At 42.3% G+C, this 20,856-nt stretch overlaps 1 protein-coding gene and 3 non-coding genes across 4 annotated transcripts; all 4 read right to left on the bottom strand.

Annotated features, from left to right (window-relative positions):
• Positions 1 to 46: 46 nt before the first annotated feature.
• On the bottom strand, positions 47 to 15,736 carry ncapd2 (non-SMC condensin I complex, subunit D2). The gene is given in 33 exon segments (XM_052129159.1): positions 47 to 473; positions 635 to 748; positions 843 to 999; positions 1,723 to 1,906; positions 2,037 to 2,117; positions 2,210 to 2,304; positions 2,763 to 2,940; positions 4,345 to 4,500; positions 4,568 to 4,631; positions 4,634 to 4,690; positions 4,783 to 4,891; positions 4,987 to 5,141; positions 5,237 to 5,440; positions 5,526 to 5,601; positions 5,690 to 5,822; positions 6,309 to 6,445; positions 7,970 to 8,054; positions 8,152 to 8,326; positions 9,095 to 9,307; positions 9,424 to 9,542; positions 9,641 to 9,830; positions 9,985 to 10,072; positions 10,209 to 10,343; positions 10,982 to 11,179; positions 11,623 to 11,770; positions 12,633 to 12,756; positions 13,333 to 13,460; positions 13,610 to 13,755; positions 14,191 to 14,366; positions 14,457 to 14,515; positions 15,066 to 15,141; positions 15,268 to 15,395; positions 15,633 to 15,736. Coding segments are annotated over 32 exon segments (4,158 nt in total). The 5' UTR covers positions 15,386 to 15,395; positions 15,633 to 15,736; the 3' UTR covers positions 47 to 393.
• Positions 5,941 to 6,233, bottom strand: LOC127645892 (small nucleolar RNA U85). The gene has a single exon (XR_007970859.1). It is a non-coding gene; the product is annotated as a small nucleolar RNA U85 (small nucleolar RNA).
• On the bottom strand, positions 11,274 to 11,567 carry LOC127645891 (small nucleolar RNA U85). Its single transcript, XR_007970858.1, has one exon. It is a non-coding gene; the product is annotated as a small nucleolar RNA U85 (small nucleolar RNA).
• Positions 13,826 to 14,146, bottom strand: LOC127645893 (small nucleolar RNA U85). The gene has a single exon (XR_007970860.1). It is a non-coding gene; the product is annotated as a small nucleolar RNA U85 (small nucleolar RNA).
• Positions 15,737 to 20,856: the final 5,120 nt, after the last annotated feature.

The raw sequence follows: 20,856 nt of genomic DNA, 5'->3' as shown, positions 1-20,856 counted from the left end.
AAAAATACAGCAGTCGGTAAATGTGGAAAGTAGTAGTTTTTAATGCAGGCTCTTATTTAAAAAGAAACAAACTTTAAATATGAATTCATTTCTGTACTCCAAAAATATAATTAATAATAAAAATACATACACATACTCAAGAGTGCCACAATACATACGTACACACACAAAACATTCAGAGCCATTATAGTTTAAAATATTTAATAAAAAACAATTAAGACAGACATGTGTTGAATGGGCAACTAAAATATGAAACTTAAATTAAAAAATTAAAAAAAAATTAAAAAAAAAAAAAAACCAGTCTGATTTCATCCATCTAAAACCATTAGGTTAAATGTTAGAGGCAAAAACAAAACAGATACAAACAAAAAACATAAGAATAGAAATGAGCACTCAATGCCTGAGATGAGTGCGTCGTGTGCGGGCAATGGGTGTAGTCACTTTAGGTGTCTCACTCTCAGCCATAACAGCATCTGGAAGAGAACCAATCAAAATTAAGGATAAAGTCAAAAATGAAATGTAACTTCAATTAAAAATATACTTCTGTCCCAACACGCATACCATCCTTCCTATTTAATATTCAATATTTGAATTAGTACAATGAATGTTGGTACAAGTAATAATGTGGACTGACCATCTTCTTGCTCATCTTCCTCATCACTGGTGAAGGTGATGACAGGCTTGGGACGCGAGCGAGTCGTTTTTGGGGTCACAAGGTCACTGTCATCTAACTTGGGCTTACCACGGCCTGAGGAATAGACAGAGAGAGACAAGATACAATGTTTATTCATTGTTTGTCAGAAATGATGTGCTTCTAATCAGCCATATTAGTCACATGTTACCTCGTGTGGTTTTTCGAGTGCTCTTGTTTGGCTGTGGTGTGCGCATGTTTTGGCTTTGTGTGTCTCCCATCTGCTGTTCTCTCCCCTCACTCTCCACATTCTCCAGCCCTTTAGTGTGAACGGCCGTCAATCGCTTCTCAAAGTCTTCAACCTGTGCCTGCACACGCACACAAATGAATTTCAACACCTCAAAAATATCATATTACGAGTTGTTGCATGCGCGCACGTGTGCACACACACACGCAGTCAACTAATGCCTCCCTTTGGGGTTTGCATTATGCAAATTAACGATATGTTAGATATTATGCATAAATCATATAGGTTTTGTTTCAGTGATGCAGGTGTATTTATGCTTATTCACTGGTACAATGGAGAAATTAGCTTTTGTTGTCATTTACTGCCCATTCGTTCACATTTTTTTTAATTGCGATTATTCTCAGATTTTAAAAGTGCTGAAATTTAGGGGGCCTGAGTAGCTCAGCAAGTAAAGCTGCTGACTACCACACCTGAAGTCACAAGTTCAAATCCAGGGCGTACTGAGGGACTCCAATCAGGTCTGCCAAGCAACCAAATTGGCCCGGTTTCTAGGGAGATTTGAGTCACATGGGGTAACCTCCTCGCGGTCGCTATAATATGGTTCACTCGCGGTGGGGTGCATGGTGAGTTGTTCGTGGATGCCGCGGAGAATAGCTTGTGCCTCCACACGCGCTATGACTCAGTGGTAACGCGCTTAATATGCCACGTGATAAAATGCACAGATTGACATGTCAGATGCAGGGAATTGTGAAAAGCTGAATTTAAATGTATTTGATGTATCGTTGAACTGTATGTAATATGCAGTTAAACCAACAGGAAGAGTTCAACCATGATGGTGCGATACCTTAAACTGCGGTTTGGCTCTTCGGCGGAGTTTGGCCATGATGGAGAGGAGGGGTTGATAGACTCCTTGCTCAGTGAGTTTATCACTGTAACAGTCCCAGCACTCCTGCAGCTTCTTAAAACCTCGTTCGCACACAGATAAGAGAGACAGAGACACAGCCAGATCTGCCCACTGACGCTCAGTCCTGCAGAGAGAGAACACAGGTGCGCGCACACAAACACACACAATTATAGAGAATTTATACACATCCAAATGTGAGAATTTCCCTGTCCTAAATAGAATTCTTCAAAAACAAGTGTGCGTGTTTGACTCACTTTGCCGTTCTGAATCTCTGGCAGAGCTTCTCCACTAAACTTTCTGTCTGTCTCTCCTTAGTGATGTAAGAGAAAAGTTGCCTGAGATAGATAAATAGAGGTGGGTTTACATTTGATAATGCTGTAATGAAGTGAAACTTTTGCCATCCTTGCAAGCAACATTGTTTTCTTACTTCATTATTGTGTTAAAATCTTCCTCCTTTATCCCTCGCTCCGGATCAGATAATCGGCTGATGATGTCTGGCAGAAGGTTATAGATGGCATTGTCCTGAAGAAACAGGTAAAGAATTTTAATAATGAATTATCTTTCATAAGAAAAAATCTGATGGGAAAAAAAGCTCAGATTGATAGACATGTAATCTAGCTTTCATGAAGCTAAATTAAGACTTTTTAAAATATTTTATTTAACACCATGCTAGCTTCCATGGAAAAAAAAAAACAGGTTAAAAACACCAGTTATTAGGTATAGTGATTTTTAGTGAAATTTCCTTTGGAGCCAAAAATCACACACCTCACCTTTAAGTTGCATAAGCGCAACAAAAACTCAATGACAAGTGCTGTATTCCCTCATCCAACATAAAATACTGTTTAAATTTTTAATTCAGGACATCTGGCTCCGATGGAAGATTTTTAAGGCCTTCATTTAAAAAACAAATGGAGACTTGCAGAAACCCTGGATAGAAGCGGAGGAAGAGACTGTCAGCAGAACAGCTGCACAATGTCTACCTTTGCAGAAAGCTCATTGAAGAAGTTGAGAGCGAGGCTGACGATATGTGGCTCGGAGTCCAGCAGGAGCACTGCAACCTCACTGACCTGACCTTTGACCTTCATCACATCCTTCAATACCAACTGCGTCAGAACAGTGATGGCGGTCAGACGTACAGATGCATTCTCGTCACTTAGCCTAAAGACAAACACAGTCACAACAATGATCAACACTAACCCACAACAAGTGATTAGAAAACCTTTTTGAAAAAATTATTAATTAAATAATAATTAAATTCCATTTGTTGCAGAAATTACACACATCACCTTGAATAATCTAGCTAAAAAGTGCAGCGCTACACATCACCCATTTCTTAGGCCACACACTACAAAGTTTTGGGAGTGACATCTGAATTTAAATGCAGGAGTGAATCCACTAAATTTTAATTTCATGGGTGTACGGAATACAAGACTGATTCCCACAATTGTGATGATTGGCAAGTAAAAACATAGCAACCCTGTAGTGAGTCAAGCCTGCCAACAACAGGGATGCAAATTCATGAGGTGAAAAAAATCATAGCAGGTGCTCCAGATGTATACTTTCAGCTGATTTGTTGTTGTCCTTAAAGATTTATTAAGTATTTAAGCTTAAAGTAATCCCTTCTAGGGGGCCAGGGTAGCTCAGCAAGTAAAGACACTGACTACCACCCCTGGAGTTTGCAAGTTTGAATCCCAGGGTGTGCTGAGTGACTCCAGTCAGGTCTCCTAAGCAACCAAACTGGCCCGGTTGCTAAGGAGGGTAGAGTCACATGGGGTAACCTCCTCGTGGTCGCTATAATGTGGTTTGCTCTCGGTGGGGCATGTGGCGAGTTGTGCCGCGGTGGATGGCATGAAGCCTCCACACGTGTTCACCACCGTAATGCACTCAACAAGCCACATGATAAGATGCGCGGATTGATGGTCTCAGACGCGGCGGCAACTAAGATTCGTCCTCTGCCACCCGGATTGAAGCGTGTCACTACGTCGCCACGAGGAAGAGCGCATTGGGAATTGGGCAATACAAATTGGGCAAATTAGTGTCAGAAAAGGTGAGCAGCTGAAAGGTGAGTAGTTTAAATCCCTGGAACAAGAAACATGAATTCCACAAGCTTAACCTGTTTTGTGTTTCTATTTTTGAGAAAAGAGATTATCGACCAGGTATGTATTATCATCTGACAATTTTTAGTGAGCTGCTGTCAACAGAATTTTGTTTACACTCAGTTTTGTTTTTGTGCACACATTCTCTGGATTGTATGTAAGGGTTACCCTGAGACCACAGGGCTGATGAGAAAAACTACAGTGGAGAGAAACAGACTGGTGTATATATAAATGAATGAATGAATGAAGACACATACCACTGTTTAGGTCAACTACACTAGAAGTCAGACAGATCTCACATGCACCATTGATCACATTAATTTGGTTGTAGAATGTGGTGGTCACTCTCATATATTACTAAGCTGTAAACAGGATAAAGCACTAAAAGTTGAACTGACAACCGTATTTGGCTACAGTGTACGTGGCCTAAGACACCAAAACAAACAATCATTGGGTCAGGGGCTACCTGGCATAAAGGTTGGGTGTCCAGGGTTCCAGGATGTTCGGGAAGCGGACCGTTAAGTCACCAAGAGCAACAATGGTGTTGGCCCTGACGATAGGAAGTGGGGATTTCTCCAGCACAGTGAACAACAGACGGATGTGATCTTTACAAACATCAGGACTAAAGAAACAGACAGTGTTATTATACACTTATACCATGAATGCAGGAATAGTGTGTGTGCGTATACCTGATCATCATGTACTGAGACAGAGCCAGGCAGGCAGCAGCAGTGAGCTGAGGGTGGGAATATCTGCCGGAGAGCCGCAAACTTTCACCAGTAGGGGCAGAAATGCACTCAACATGTTCCCTTCTACAGAGAGAGACCACAGTGCAACAAGGATCAGCTAAGGTCTGTTCCACACACATACACACACTTCTGTGACCAGGTTTTAATAGACTCACCGGCAAGTAACTCTGTCTCACAGATCTTTCGGATAAACTCCGCCTCTGTGTCCTCAGCTGAAGCGCCCACCAGCCCAAGCTCCTCCTCCACACAACTGTCATTGACATCCTACCAAAAAAAAACATCAGTACAAATGAAGCAGCACTTAAATATGGGAGTGTAAAAAACAGGAAGCAACCAATCAAGGACCTCTCTTTATTAACCTTTGCTTTGCTGGCAGGTGCTTTCTCTTTCTCCTCCTCCTTTTCTCCTCTCCTCCTCCGCAGCTCAGCACTGACGCTTCTCTCAAGGTGCGATACCTGCCAGAATGCCACCGCGCCGCATAGTGACAACACCTGGGCCAGACTCACACAATTCACTAGAGAGAATAAGAGAATGTTACACATTTTATTTGCAATTATAAACCATACAAATACAGTACGCAAAGAGCAAAGTCTCTTGTGACTACATTACCTTGCTCTTCAGAGCCCTGAGACCCACCCTCATGCAGTTGTGATTGGTTGGGCTCTCCACCCTCCGTGATTTGCTCCAAAAGAAGACGAGCAGACCGCTGGAGGAGGCGGGAACACAGCTGGTCAGGTGACTCTGCCAGGAAGTAGATGAGACGGACAGCCTGTTCCATGAAAGGCTGCCAATGGGGGTCAGACTGGACCACTCCTATTCAAGTGAAGGTACAACCATTGATGACAAAAGAAGAAATGGATAATAAAAAAGATAAAGAGGGGTGCAAGGTAAAACATACCATCAGCAACAGCCTGTGAGAGACAGCTGAAGAGATGATGGTCCATAGGAAGTCTGAAGGGGGCACCCTTTGATAGCTGAGACACAGAATACAAGAAAACATTCACCTCAAAGTCTAATCATTACATCATAAGTCCTGTGATTGGCATGTGTGTAGTTACGCACCCTCACATGGTCGGTTACATTAACGATGGTGACAAGCGCGTCCCGAGCCAGGAGATAATCTTCTGCAACCTTCTCTTCCAGAGCGACAGAGCAGAGTGTGTCCAAATTACTGAGAACCACCTCCCTCTCAGCACTACACACACAAACAAACATAAAAATCAAAGAAGTATAAATGTTGTATACTATGCTTCATAAAAGTAGTAAGCATCACAACTTCATGTATCATCTCTGTGCATACAAAGAGACATGGTTGCCCTCAGATTACCAAAGAACATGCTCATAGCCCACTATACATTATAGAGAACAGAGTCTCGACCGGTGTTCCAACACACACACACACACACACTGACAACCCTACCCAACTCTCTTTCCTACATATCTCTAAGGAAAAGCTTAAGGGGAGGGGCTTGTTCAATGTAGGCAGGCCCTTACAGCAAAGCAGCAAATCTCCACTGCTCAGCCAAGATTACCAGCCAATTGGGACACAGGAGAGCTCCGACTATTATCCAATGAGCTCACATTCGCCTTGGTCTCATCACGGGGCAAAAAAACCTACAGTGATTTTGGTGCCATCCAATAAGATCCTAAACATTGTCTTGCACAAGTTTGAGTGTCTCACCGTGCTGCCATTCCCAGCAGAAGCACTGCAGCTCTCCTGTGAAGTGCTGTAGTGTTTCGTTTACCAGAAAACCTCTCCCACAGAACCTGCACAACTGAAGACTGCAGGGCGCTCTCATTGCTGAAGAACTCCTGCACCTGCACAGAGAGGAAAACAATATAATGGTAGGGATGCACCAAAATGTCAGCTTTTAAAAGGAATAGTTCACCAAATATGAAAATGATCTTATCATTTACTAGCCCTCATGCCATCTCAGATGTGTATGACTTCTTTCTTCTGCCGTACACTAACAAAGATTTTTAAAAGAATCAGCTCTCAACTTTGAAGGCAGCATAAAAGTAATCCATATGACTCCAGTGGTTATTCCATGTTTTCAGGAGTGATACGATGGCTGTGGTGAGAAACAGATCAATATTTAAGTACAATAGGTGGCGATATCAGGCATGTGATTACCAAAGGACAAAAAAAAAAAAAAAAAAAAAGGAAAATGTGCTGGGATGGCATGAGGGTGAGTAAATGATATATAATGCAGAAAACAATGCTATGGGTGATTTAGAATTGGTGTCATAAACAGTTTTTGTCCAGCACATCGCGCTCAGACTCAATTGTTTACAGAGCTGAGCTGACAGTGGTTCTGCAGACAGTGCGGAGGTAAGCGGTAACTTCAAGGTAAGTTGCTAACTAGTTTGTGAAATACATACTGGGAAGATAATAAACAACGACCCCATCATATTCCCCCTTCAATATAACTAATACAGGGCTTAAAGTGAAAAAAAATCCTGAGTCTGAACTTTCTGTGGCTCAACCAGGACTTTTACCAAGCCCGTTTTTTCTATTAACCAATTCTATTAGCAACAGCACAGTCATATTTTCAACACATTAACAACTATTGTGCCAAAATAATTGAAACTTTTGCAGTACTAGGCTTACTGTGTCAAGAAAATAATATAACATGAATGTTTGTGCCAATATTTATTGAATTGCTGGCTTTGAAACATGTTAATGACATAAAGTGCATTCACCATTCAAAATCTGACCAACACATTTAATATTCGGTCTACATTGTTGTTTGTTGACTCCTCAATGTTCAGAGAAAACATTGTTTTTTCGAGTTTGTCCGAAAGATCTTTTATGAAATGTAAAGCGAGGCCGTGTGTATTTAATAGCTTACTTGCTGGTTCGACAGTGACAGTTTAGACAAAGCAGTTTTGTCCTCGGCCAACTTTTTTATTTAGCTATTTATTGTATGTTTATTCTTTATTTTCTCAGTGTTCATTTCTAAAAATTGTTGACAATGTATAATAATAATAATAATGTCAAACATTCTTTGATAAAAAAAATTGTTTCAGAAAAGTACATTTGATAGTCATATCGGTGCAAAATTAGTGGACAGTCCACATAGAAAAGGTCTGTTTTCATACTTAACTATATTGGCCACCGTATCAGTAATCTGTGAAAAGCACTTTGTAACTCATTGTTTAATCAAAACTAATTCTAGGTCAACAAATGCAACTGGATGACACGATAAAAGGGCACGTTCAGGTTCAGCCAAGCCCACTTTCTTTGGACATTATTGCATCTTTTTATGGTTGCACCAAAAAGTTTGCCCAAAGCATGTCCAAAAGAAAAGAGTGCAAAGATGCTTAATGCATGTTACTCACAATCTCTTCCAGACACTGGATGGTCCCTAAAGAAGAATCAACCATTAGCTCTGACAGACTGTCCACTAGTGTCTGAGCCTTTGCCCTGAGGAAAAAAAAACAAACAAATATACTTTGAGCTTCCATAATATCAAGATTTGCGTTCTTTTAACCTTGATGAAAGCACTCAAATACAGGCATACCTGGTGTTGTCACCATGAGGATTGAGGTACAGGCGTCTGTAGGCTTGAATCACAGCGTCTTTGACAGCGACGTCAGTGGACCAGACCAGAGGCAGCATCTTCCTGACACCACACACTGAGTCAGCCACACTAAATTCAAATGCTGTGACACAGAACTGCACTGCCTCCTGCACCACTGAGAGAAAGAAAAAAATTAGAGAGGGCTACACATTCTGCCTGGATGTTAAAGATAAATCAATCTGATTTCTTAGCAAAATTTATATAATTTTCAAGAACATGCTGAGTTGGTGTTGTCGAGAGATTAAAGGGATAGTTCACCCAAAAATAAAAATCCTCATAATTTACTCACTCTTATGCCATCACATGTCTATGACTTTCTTTTGCTGAATACAAACGAAGATTTTTAGAATAGCTCAGCTCTATAGGTCCATACAATGTAAGTGACTAGAGATCAGACCTTTGTAGCTCCAAAACTCACATAAAAGTAATCAATATAACTCCAGTGTTTAAATCCATATCTTCAGAAGCAATATAATAGGTGTGAGTGAGAAACAGATCAAAATTTAAGATGTTTTTTACTCTAAATCTCCACTTTTACGTTCACATCTTTAAAGTAGAAATTTAGAGTAAAAAAAGGATTTCAATATTGAGTCATATGGATTACTTTTATGTTTCCTTTGTGATTTGTGGAGCAACAAACCATTCACATGCAATGTATGCAGGGTTGAGATATTCTTCAAAAAAATCTTAATGTGTGTTCATCTAAAGAAAATCATACACATCCGGGATGGTATGAGGGTGAGTAAATGATGAGAGAATTTTCACTTTTGGGTAAACGGTCCCTTAAAGGTCTTATTTCTTGGGCTGAAGAGTTGGGGTGACAAATAGTAGTAGTAATCATACTAGTATTATTATTGGTATTCGTTTCAATGGTAGTAATTACCTGTAGTTATTTTCCAGTACAGCATGTTGTTAATTACTGCAATGGCTCTTTCCACCTGTAGAGCAAAGCTCTCTGTGTCTTTCAAGTACTGAACCAACATCTCCTGCTTCTTCAGTTCACTCTCTCTCCCCTCGTTTCCTCCTCCTTCACCCTCTTTTTGTGGGGTGGGTGGTGCATCGCTTGCTCCAGCCTTGGATGTCTCCTGCTCTGGGCCTGAGAAGAAAGAAAAGTGCCACACTCAATTTATTTAGTGGGATAGGCACCTCAAAGGTGCTTATTAAACTCAAAATCTAAGCTAATTTTTCAGCACGGGTCCAGGCAAAATGTACCTTTGAAAAGGGTTGCAAGTGCATTAATAAGGGTTTCTGTGTTCAGGTCAGCCAGAGCAGAGAAGAATGGAGATTCTGGGAACAGTGAGTGAGCCCGCACACACAGACTAACCGCCTGCCTGCACACACACGTATGCACAGTTAAACACCTCATTCTTGTGCATCTGTATGGATATGTAAGTGTAATAGCTTTTATCTGCATGCGCTATACATTTACCTGTACTTGTTTTCTCTGAGAAGCTGTGCGATCTGGACAGCAGTGTCTCTGTCGCTCCTCTCTCCCTTTGGCTCTACCTCCACTTCTTCATCACCCTCTTCCTCACTGCTGGGCTCCAGCTGTGCCGCCACTGTCAGCTCCACCTCAGGCTTCATCGCATCCCAAAGATCAGCTGCTGTGATCACTGCAACTACAAACAGGGCTAAAATGTTACAGCTAGTGCCAGAATAAATTTATTCTTGTCACCAAGATGAGATAACTAGATTTACATCACTCATGGAGTCATTTAGGCAGACAGTAGCTAAAGACTGAAAGGAATCAAATAGAAAATAATGGATGTTTACCAGGCTCTTGCTCTCTCTGTGCATCTCTCATCTCTTTTAGTTTGGTTGTCTCTTTTTCCAGAGGCTTCTTCAGGTCCATGCTACTCAGCTAAAAAAAAAAATTATGCTATAGACATGAGTTAAACAAAACTAGATTTTTTTTTGATAGTTGATTGGACATCCACATTAGATACACATGCACAGAATGAGTGTGTACCAACTGTTTTAGCTGTGCATTTTCATACCTTGCAGCTGTATGGGTTATGAGCAATGAAGGCAGCCAGCAGTTGGATGGCACTCTTGCACACATGAACAGATTTATCACCAAGACGACCAACGGTTAGCTCCATAACCTCAGTGTACCTGCACAATGGTAAGGCCTGTAAGAGAGAAGGGGAATTACACTCACTGAACACTTTATTAGGGACACCTGTACACCTACTTATTTATGTGATTATCTAACCAGCCAATCGTGTGGCAGAAGTGCAATGCATAAAATCATGCAGATATGGGTTAAGAGCTTCAGTTAATGTTCACATATACCATCAGAATGGGGGAATAAATGTGATCTTAGTGATTTCGACCACGGCATGATTGTTGGAGCCAAATGGGCTAGTTTGAGTGTTTCTGTAACTGCTGAACTCCTGTAATTCACACACAACCGTCTCTAGAGTTTACTCAGAATGGTGCCAAAAACAAAAAACATCCAGTGAGTGGCAATTCTGTAGACGGAAACGACTTGTTGATGAGAGGTCAATGGAGAATGGCCAGACTAGTTCAAGCTGACAGAAAGGCTAGGGTAACTTAGATAACCCCACTGTAGAATTGTAATGAGCAGAATAGCATCTCAGAATGCACAACACGTCAAAACTTGAGGCAGATGGGCTACAACTTCAGAAGACCATGTCGGGCACTTAATTAGGACCATAGTGTTCCCAATAAAGTGGTCGTAAGTGTATAGCTAAAGAGCTGCCTATCAGAAACACAAAGCATTTTATGCTGAAATGACAACACATACCTTGTTGTTGACGATACGCGTGTAGACCTGTAACACACGGGCTCTGACATGTGAATGTGCATCATGAATATGCTCCTGCAGCGTGTCCAGGAAACGATCGCGGCCCGCACGAGCCGACTCCTCCAGTTTATCACCAGTCAAAACCCGCACCAGAACCTCACCAAGAATCTCACACACGGCCACACGCAGACTTGGACTCTACAAAAACATATGAGAACCATATTTGAAAATATTTAATTTGCTTGGCTAGAAAAATTTATTTATAAGATTTCATGAAATCCTGTTGCCGGTTTGCCCTCAGATAACCAAAGATAGAGTTCAGTGCCCACAAAATTACCATAGAGAATTGAAACTCAACCCATGACCCTTCACTCACTCACTCAAAATGTAAGCCCCCACCTGTCTCTTCCCCCATTTCTCAAAAGGATTAAAATGTATAAGGGAAGGGCTTGTTGAATGTAGGCAGGCCCTTACAGCAAGACAGCAAATCTTCACTGTCCAGCCAAGATTACCAGCCAATAGGTACACAGGAGAGTTCAGACTCTAATTCAGTGGGCTCACATTCGCCTTGGTCTCATCACTGGGTAGCACAAAATGACATAAGTAATGCAATAGAGTGTGACGAGAACATGTAAGTGTACCTCTCCTTCCAGGTGTGTCAGAAGAACACTGATGTTGGGGATCATGGTTTCAGGTACCAAAGTTCCAAGTTCAGACAGAAAGCTGGAGAAAGCCTTTACGCCTGAACCTTCTCTGACTAGCTCCTCACTAGACTTCTGACCGATCTCTCTGAGACACGCGTGCAGAATCATCACAATATTTGTTGATTAGTATAAAAAGTGTCAGTGAAATGACATGTATAAAATATTATTAAAATGAACAGTCCACCCAGAAAGGAAAATTCTCTCATTTACTCACCCTCATACCATCCCAGATGTTTATGATTTTTTTTGCAGAACACAAAGATTTTTTAAGTAAATATGCGAGCTCTGAAGGTCCATACAATGCAAGTGAAAGGTGACCAAAACTCCAAAAATCACAAGAAGGTAGCAAAAGTGGTTTAATCTATCTTCTGATGCAATCCATTTGGTTTTGGGTGAGAAACTTTTTAAATTTAACTTGAGTTTCATTATAAATCATGATATCAGCAGTCTCCTTGGCATCATGATATAAAGCTTGACTATACTTCCAGTGCCTCAATGTACTCCATTCAATTTTATTTGTATAGCGCCTTTCACAACACACATCGTTTCAAAGCAGCTTTACAAAAGATCAAGCATTAACAAACGATAAAACTAATGTCTATAAATCATCATTGTGTAATTAGATAAAATATGATTGTTTATGATTGTGTAAAAAAGGAATTATATTTTGGTCTGTTCTCCCCAAACCGCTTGGATCACATCTGAAGACCTGGATTAAACCACTGGAGTCAAATGGATTACTTTTATGCTGCCTTTGTGATATTTTTGGAGCTTCAAAGATTTGGTCACCAATCACTTGCATTGCATGAACCTGCAGAGCAGAGATATTCATCTAAAAATCTGTGTTCTGCAGAAGAAAGCAAGTCATACACATCTGGGATGGCAAGAGGGTAAGTAAATAAAATAATTGTAACTTTGATCTATCCCTTTAAGTCAGGTAATGTCACCTCATGATCTCCCCAACGATGGCCTTGACCCCGTATTCTGTGCTCCAGGCAGCCACAGCTTGGGCACACACCGATGCCAGCTGCTCAAAGTGCTGCAAGAGCTGGATCACCTTCACACACGCTCCTACAAAACACAGTACATAACAGCTCAACATCTACAGCACTGCAATCCTGACATAGAGAAGATTATATCAATTGCATCGCACAACATATTATACAAGCTCAGAAACATCCGTTTTTGCCATCAGATTACTAAAGGAAACATTCACAGCTGGTGGGACCATTAGAGAGAAATTATTCTTTGCTGACAGGCACAATTACTTAGAAAGATGGGACATACTCACACACCTACACTGTATGTAAGCTGCAACTCGTTCACAAGTTTCCATATCTAAAAGGAAAACTGTATGCATTCTGAGTGGCAGCTTGTATGACTATAGGTGGGCCCTTACAGCAGCATAGCCAATATCCACTGCTCTGCCAAGAGTACACATCAATCAGAAAGCAAGAGAACACAACATCCAAGCTAATCAGCTCGTATTTGCTTTGGTCTCGTCACTGGACACAGCCACTACTTTTAAATGAGAGTGACCAGCTTGGGTCTCTACACATGGCAAGTTAAAACACTGACACACAAAACAAGATCCAACTCATTTCATTCCAGCATATGTGGTTGCAAATATAAATTCTATAATCTCACCCAACATGTGGTTGTATTTCTTTACCATGATTCCTAGCACATGGATGATGGCCTCTCTGGTGGATTTGCTCTTCACGTGGCTTATGGTGGGGTTTTCCAAGAGTTTATAGCAGCAGCACGTCACACAACTACATACATTACGTGAGAAAAGACACTTGAGAAATGAAAAGCACTTTGCCATATATAACAAGTTGTTAACTTGAAGAATTACCATTTCTTTTCACTTGACAATAAAACAAGTTAGCATGGGCAGTGTTTGTGTAAGACAGGGTTTCACCTGACAAACTCCTCCTCAACTAAAGACAGGCTCCACAGTGTACGAATGTCCAGCTGCAGTAGCTCAGTCAAACACTGAAGAACTGTCTCTCTGTCACTGTCCCACTGCAGAAGACCTTTTCCAGCCACTTTATCCTTCTTACGACCCTGAAGCACACAGAGAAAATCTTAAATTTCTGAAAACAACATTTTAAACAAGGTCAGAAACACTGGTCATCACCCTCAGATTACCAAAGAACAACATTCACAGCTGGCTGGCCCATTTGGAGAGATGTGACACTTTGCTAACTGACACATTTACACACACCCAGACAGACGACACATACTGACACTGTAAGCTGCAAATCATCCACAAGTGTCCATTTCTAAAGGAGAACTGTGTATATTTTGAGTGGCAGCTGACTTGACTATGAGTGGGCCCTTACAGTAGAGCAGCCAATCTCCACTGCTCTGCCAAGATTACCCACCAATCAGAAAGCAAGAGAACACAACATCCCCAGCCAGTCAGCTCATATTTGCCTTAGTCTCATCACTGGGCACAACCATTACTTCAAGATGAGTGTGTGACTGGATTGGGCCTACCTTGCTGGGTGCAGTGACAATATTCTCCCTGTAGGAATCACATTCAAGTGTCTCTGTGAGCTTGCAAAGGAGAAAGACGCTCATCTTGACAGCATTGAGCTGTTGTTTACGGTCTACAGGTGACAGGGACCCAGACAGGAGGAGGGTTGGTAGAGAGACGGACAGCCCCCTGACCACTGTAAACAGAGACAGTAAAGTGATGGATTGTTAAATGTAGCTTTGATTCATTGCAGCAAAGTGGACGATGTGATTAATGGGACACTAACCTTGTATCAGCAACTCAAGTGTGTCTTCTTTCACCACCACATCCACTGTGCGACAATGTCTAAAAATACAAGATCAGTCTGGTTGGTTGAAACTCAATGTGGTAATTTATACATCCAACTCATAATACAGCTAAATGTAATCCAACCTATTAATTTGCATTGTTATTAAAAGGTTCACCTCTAGAGATCTTATTCACAGCAGCGCCATCTTTGACAGGAATGACAACAAGGCTGTGAGGTATAGATGCTGCCTTCAATGGGCTGTACAGCAAATTGAAGTGTTTTTGGATCTTTCTGCTAACAAATCATTGAAAAAATATCTTCCCAAGAACATTCAGTAGACAAAAATTCCAGACAACATGAGTAGTGGAAAATCAGATGTGGTCTGGGAGCTGATGGCGCTATTGTGAATAAGGTCTATGGGTTTCTCTTATGCAGGCATTATCCAGCATCTAAGGTTTTTCATTTTCATTGCACATTTAATTTGTCTTTTTGTACTACCATTCCTATATCAATTTATTGTGTAAAATTGTAGTTTTCTTAGGCACTTGATTGATAAAACATTAACACAGAGATATTATAATCATGAAAATGTCAGTCTACACTGACTTCAGTACACTGTACGCTGTGTCAAAATGTTCAAGAATGCATAGTGGCCCCTGGCTTCTCAAAGCTGATTTCAAACCTTTTGAAAAAAATAAGACAGAAATAGAGAGGACAATGTATTAATTATTATTAATAATAATAATGTATTAATATTAAAAGCAATAATGAACTGAAACGTGTTCTCAATTTAGAGATCGGCACTTACTGTTGAGGTGAGATTGGAGGTGTTTAGCAGACAGCACATCCTGCACCACATACTGGTTCACTGCTCCAGACTTCACAAGATCATCCAAACCAACTGGTACGATAAAATCCCACGACATCCCTGCACAACTAAAAAACAAAACGTACTTTGATTAAAGCGAAAAATAAGAGTTTGTGTTGACATGTAAAAAAATGACATTACAACAATGTAAAAATACACATGCACAAAAATCAAATCATGATTTTGTTTTTTGTTTGACAGGAAAAGCTAACGTGCTATGCTAATCTACAGACTAAACATGCAAAAACATTTCTCTCAGCAAATGAAACACTTTCCAAAGTTTAGATGAACAATATGAGACTCACCAATGGAAAAATGTGTACTCTGAATAAATATTTAACAGATAAATGAATCCAGACCTTTCGTCTAAACCGAACTGAACGGTTTAAGTCGCAGCTTTGAATTTTACACAGCGCGCCAAAGGAAGTACGTCATCTCCCCGCCCACTCGCACGCCGCATCACTGATCTGTGCGCCGCAACCATATGGCCAGTAGAGGGCGCGACGCCAGTGCACAGTGCTTGCTCTTGTTTTCTGGTTATGAAGTTATTTTTTATTAATTTTTATTAATTTTATTAAGTTGTACTTATTAGCTTGTCTTTCTTTTTATTTAATCAGATAAAAATTATGAAAATATAAAATAAAAGATGAACATCTAAGCTTTTTTATGTTTTTCTTTCGAACTCTCTTGCTTTTTTCAGCGTTTTAGAATTAAACATTCAAAATCTTGTTACCTAAAGTAGTTCTGTCTGTACAGAACTTTCACGAGTTCACCACTTCACAGGACCATCGTCATTAGCGAACACTTTAGGACAACAATACATGCAACGTTACAATCTGCAAATGGTACTATGAATCCAATTCTCCGGTGATAGGTCTTTATAGGCAATTATAATGCAAATCAAGTATTTGGGCCATTCTTGGGATTCGGTAATATGGTCCCCCAGACTGTAAAGTGTTGGTTTACTAAAATGAAATATTAAAAGCTTTGTACTAAATGTTGGTATGTTCATTATAATAAATTAAAAGATTTCTAATTGCATTAAAACAATATTTTTAATAAAAGAAGGTCTTCTTTCTATCTTATATCAAGCATTTTATCATGTCCCTGAGACACCACTGAATTCTACCTAGAAAACAAATCATAAAATGCGCACATTGTCTGTCATTTTTGTCATTAATATAAACATTTATTTGTGTTCCTTTGTTAGAAAGATATTTTACCCCCCCCCCCAAAAAAAAATCATGTTTTTATTTTTTATTTGATTTATTTATTTTACAAAAAATAAAATAAATAAATAAAAAACAGGCTATAAAGTTTTGCCCCTGGTCTGAACTCCACCCCATAATACCAACAATTTCAGCATATAAAATTGTGGTTCCAGCCATATGTTACATTTTTAACCAGAAGTAAATCTGTAAATTCAACAGCGTGGTGAAACAATGGGTACGAAATATCAACATTTCTATTCATATTTTGAAGTGTATTAGTCAAGTGGGCATGCACGCTTAAAAACTCTGTCACATGAAATTAATAAATTAAATTGTTACTTTTTAAAGTGATATTTGAATCCATAAATGGGGGAAGACCCACCCTGGGATAAGATGCCCCCCCTTAACTTTTTCTCTTGACCATAGATGGCACTAAATCTCATCTCAACACCTTTATTGAATGTCTGTGCTCCTCTTAAAATAGTTATCTGTGACATTATGTTGAATATTAAAAGTTTTTATGTCAATTACTATGTCATTATTATTCAGTTTTATAATTATTAACTTATGGAGTTATTGTTAGATGCTTCCATGCATTAGATGTACATTTCAAACATCTCTATTCCTTATAATTAATAGGCTAACTGAGTGGAATTTAATATATATTCATAGTATTGCTATTATAACATGCCTTCAATTATTAATATGGGTGTCTTTATATATATATTTATAGGTATGCACAGTATATTATTGTTAGAATAGGTTTATATTTCAGATGAATGTCTTTAACTGGGATTATGTTATTTGATTTGTCATTGTGTAGTTTTTCAATAATTTAACACAATGTAAATAATAAACAATTACTTTAAATTTCAAAAAAACATTACTAAGAATAATATCGGGGTAGTGGTAATTTTATGCTATGATAACAAATTTAGCAAATGTTTCTATTTATTTCCCTTGATAATATGTTGTATGATGCATCATCATCCTGTACATGCTAAAAGTTTATCTATACAGGTTACAATTTAAAAGCAATTGAACATTATTCTTAAGGGGGGGCATCTTACCCCATCTTACCCTACATTGAGGGTGTATTCATTTCATGCATGCTATGTGGACTTCTGTCCTTCACCATACAAAGGAACGGTGACCATTTTGAGGAAAAAATTATTTCACACACAACCCTGTCACATTTCTTCACTGTCAACTTGTGACGGGGTTGTTTTATTCACTACATTTATGGAAATTGTAACAAAATATGGAAAAGTCATTATATTAAATATAAAAAATGTTATGTATTAAAATATGTGGGTGCAAGTAGCCTAGTGTTGGGACAGTGGAGACAATACTGGATAATTAAAATGGTAAAACTATTAAAAACGTTTGGTTACGTATGTAACCTCCGTTCCCTGAGGGAGGGAACGACACGTTGTGTCAGAGAAGCGACACTAGGGGTCTCTCTTGAGTGCCGATATTCACCTCTGACCTATTGAAAAGGGCCAATGAGAGTTGGCAGTCAGTATTTGACTGGGGGACCAGTCAAATACTAGGGGACCCATTCCCCTAGTATTTGACACTAGGGGACCCATTCCAATCTTGCCATGTGCTGAACCGTGTACGTGAACTGCCGATACAGAGGCGGGCAGGGATTCATCCAGTGCCACGCATCGTCTATACCCGGCTGCACGTACCCTTCCCCAATGCCCCATACGAACATCGGGATCCTTCTAGTTACCCTGAGTGGGGAACAAGGCGATGTTTGCCAACATGGGAACGGGCCAGCCTGGCTGGGCCTCTTTTCTCTCTATGTTTCTCGCATAGAGCAATCACGGCCGGGACCCTTACACGCATATAGGGAAGGGGGTCTTACCCAGACCCTGTGGAGACCACACCTGCCCTTTTTCTTGGGGAGGAAAAGTGGTAGACACGTCACACGGCCGTCTTAGGGCTCGTGTGGAAAGTATGGTGCGGTGGTAGATCCAGCCTCGAAAGGGGGGAGTTGCTACAGCACGGCGACCGGGGCAGCTGTAACTGCCTAAGGGAGACACGGGGGTCCGCTCGTAAGGGGACAGAACCGTGGAAATACACACAGGGGGAGTCCGAGCAGGAGGCCTTACCTGTGGAGCACCTATACCAGTACAGGGTAGCCATCAGGGTACCCGCAGTGGCTTGGGTCGGCGAGTTCCTCCGCTGAACAGCGGACCCGGAGGGCTGGGGAGGAATCGACCAGGGTCCCGACTCGGAGTGGGGTGCCCTGGGAAAAAAGGCGCACTACTTAACCTTGACGTCAGGAAAAGGGCACTGGGCGCAAGCGATCCACCCGGCCGGTCGGTCTACGTGTTACCGAGTTCTACAGGCTCGGACCTGACAAAACACGAGACACAACCGACTCAACGCGGAGGTTGTAAAACCTCGCGAAGGTGTTGGGTGTTGCCCAACCCGCGGCTCTACAGATGTCTGCTAGGGAGATTCCCTTGGCCAGTGCCCACAAGGACGCAAAACCCCTTGTTGAGTGAGCTCGGACCTGCAAGGGTAGGGGCACGGCCTGGGTGTGATAAGCCAGTGTGATGGCGTCGACAACCCAGTGGGCGAGCCTCTGTTTGGAGACGGCATTCCCTTTCTGCCATCCCCCAAAGCAGACAAAGAGCAGCTCAGAGCGTCTGGTGCTCTGTGTGCGGTCCAGGTAAATGCGCAGGGCGCGCACTGGACATAGCAATGAAAGGGCTGGGTCTGCCTCCTCCCGGGGCAGCGCTTGCAGGTTCACTACCTGATCTCAGAATGGTGTGGTAGGAACCTTGGGCACATAGCCCAGACGCGGTCTTAGGATCACAGACGTATCTGCCGGACCGAACTCCAGGCAAGTGTCGCTGACAGAGAATGCTTGCAGGTCCCCGACCCTCTTGATAGAGGCGAGCACGTTCAGCAGGGCCGTCTTAAGAGAGAGGGCCCTGAGTCCAATTGATTCAAGCGGCTCGAAGGGGGGTCTCTGGAGTCCTGCCAAGACTACCGAGAGATCCCAGGAGGGAACTAGGCCTGGCCTCTCAGGAACCTGAGGATCAGGTCGTGCTTACCCAAAGACTTGCCGTCTACAGGATCGTGGTGGGCGGCAATGGCGGCAACATACACCTTGAGGGTGGACGGGGACAGCCTCCTGTCCAGCCTCTCCTGTAGGAACAGGAGCACTGACCTAATCGCGCATCTCTGTGGGTCTTCAGTTCGGGAAGAACACCAATCTGCAAACAAGCGCCACTTTAGGGCGTAAAGGTGCCTGGTAGAGGGGGCTCTGGCTTGGTTAATTGTATTCACAACGGTCGCCGGTAAGCCGGTTAGCTCTTCCGCATCCCATCCAGGGACCAGACGTGGAGGTTCCAGAGGTCTGGGTGCGGGTGCCAGAGCGTGCCCCATCCCTGAGGGAGGAGGTCCTTTCTCAGGGGAATTCGCCAGGGAGGAGCTGTCGCGAGAAGTCTGAGTTCCGAGAACCAAGTCCGAGTGGGCCAGTAGGGGGCCACTAACGTGACTCGCTCCTCGTCCTCCCTGACCTTGCACAGCACCGGTGCAAGAAGGCTCACTGGGGGAAATGCGTACTTGCGCAGCCCCAAGGGCCAGCTGTGTGCCAGCGCGTCTGTCCCAAGGGGAGCCTCTGTCAGGGCATACCAGAGCGGGCAGTGGGAGGTTTCCTGGGAGGCAAACAGGTCTACCTGGGCCTTGCCAAACCGTTCCCAAATCAGCTGGACCGACTGGGGGTGAAGCCTCCACTCCCCGCCGGGCAAGCGGTGTCGTGATAGCGCGTCCGCTACGACGTTGAGCTTGCCGGGGATGTGAGTGGCACGCAGCGACCTGAGTCGCTGCTGGCTCCATAGGAGGAGACGGCGGGCGAGTTGTGACATGTGGCGGAGCGTCACGCCTTGGCGATTTATGTACGCCACCACCGTGGTGCTGTCTGATCTCACGAGGACGTGTTTGTCCCGAACTAACGGGAGGAACTTCCTGAGGGCGAGAAGGATGGTCAGCAACTCCAGACAGTTGATGTGCCAACGCAGCGGGGCCCCTTTCCAACGACCCGCTGCTGCGTGCCCGCTGCACACGGCACCCCACCCGGACCGGGAGGCGTCGGTTGTGACCAGAACGCATCGGGACACCTGCTGCAGTGGCACCTGGACAAAAAGAGATGCTCTGAACCGTAAGAAGGGTCGGTGTCGTGGCAGAATTGAGACGTGGAAGTACGCGTCCTTCAGGTCTACCGCTGCGAACCAATCTAGATGCTGAACGCCAGCCAGAATATTTCTCTGCGTGAGCATTTTGAACGGGAGTTTTA

This window comes from Xyrauchen texanus, chromosome 6 (genome assembly GCF_025860055.1).
Source record: "Xyrauchen texanus isolate HMW12.3.18 chromosome 6, RBS_HiC_50CHRs, whole genome shotgun sequence".
In the NCBI taxonomy this organism is placed as follows: domain Eukaryota; kingdom Metazoa; phylum Chordata; class Actinopteri; order Cypriniformes; family Catostomidae; genus Xyrauchen; species Xyrauchen texanus.
The sequence above is the reverse complement of the archived record's forward strand: the minus strand, read 5'-3'. Positions and strand labels throughout refer to the sequence as shown.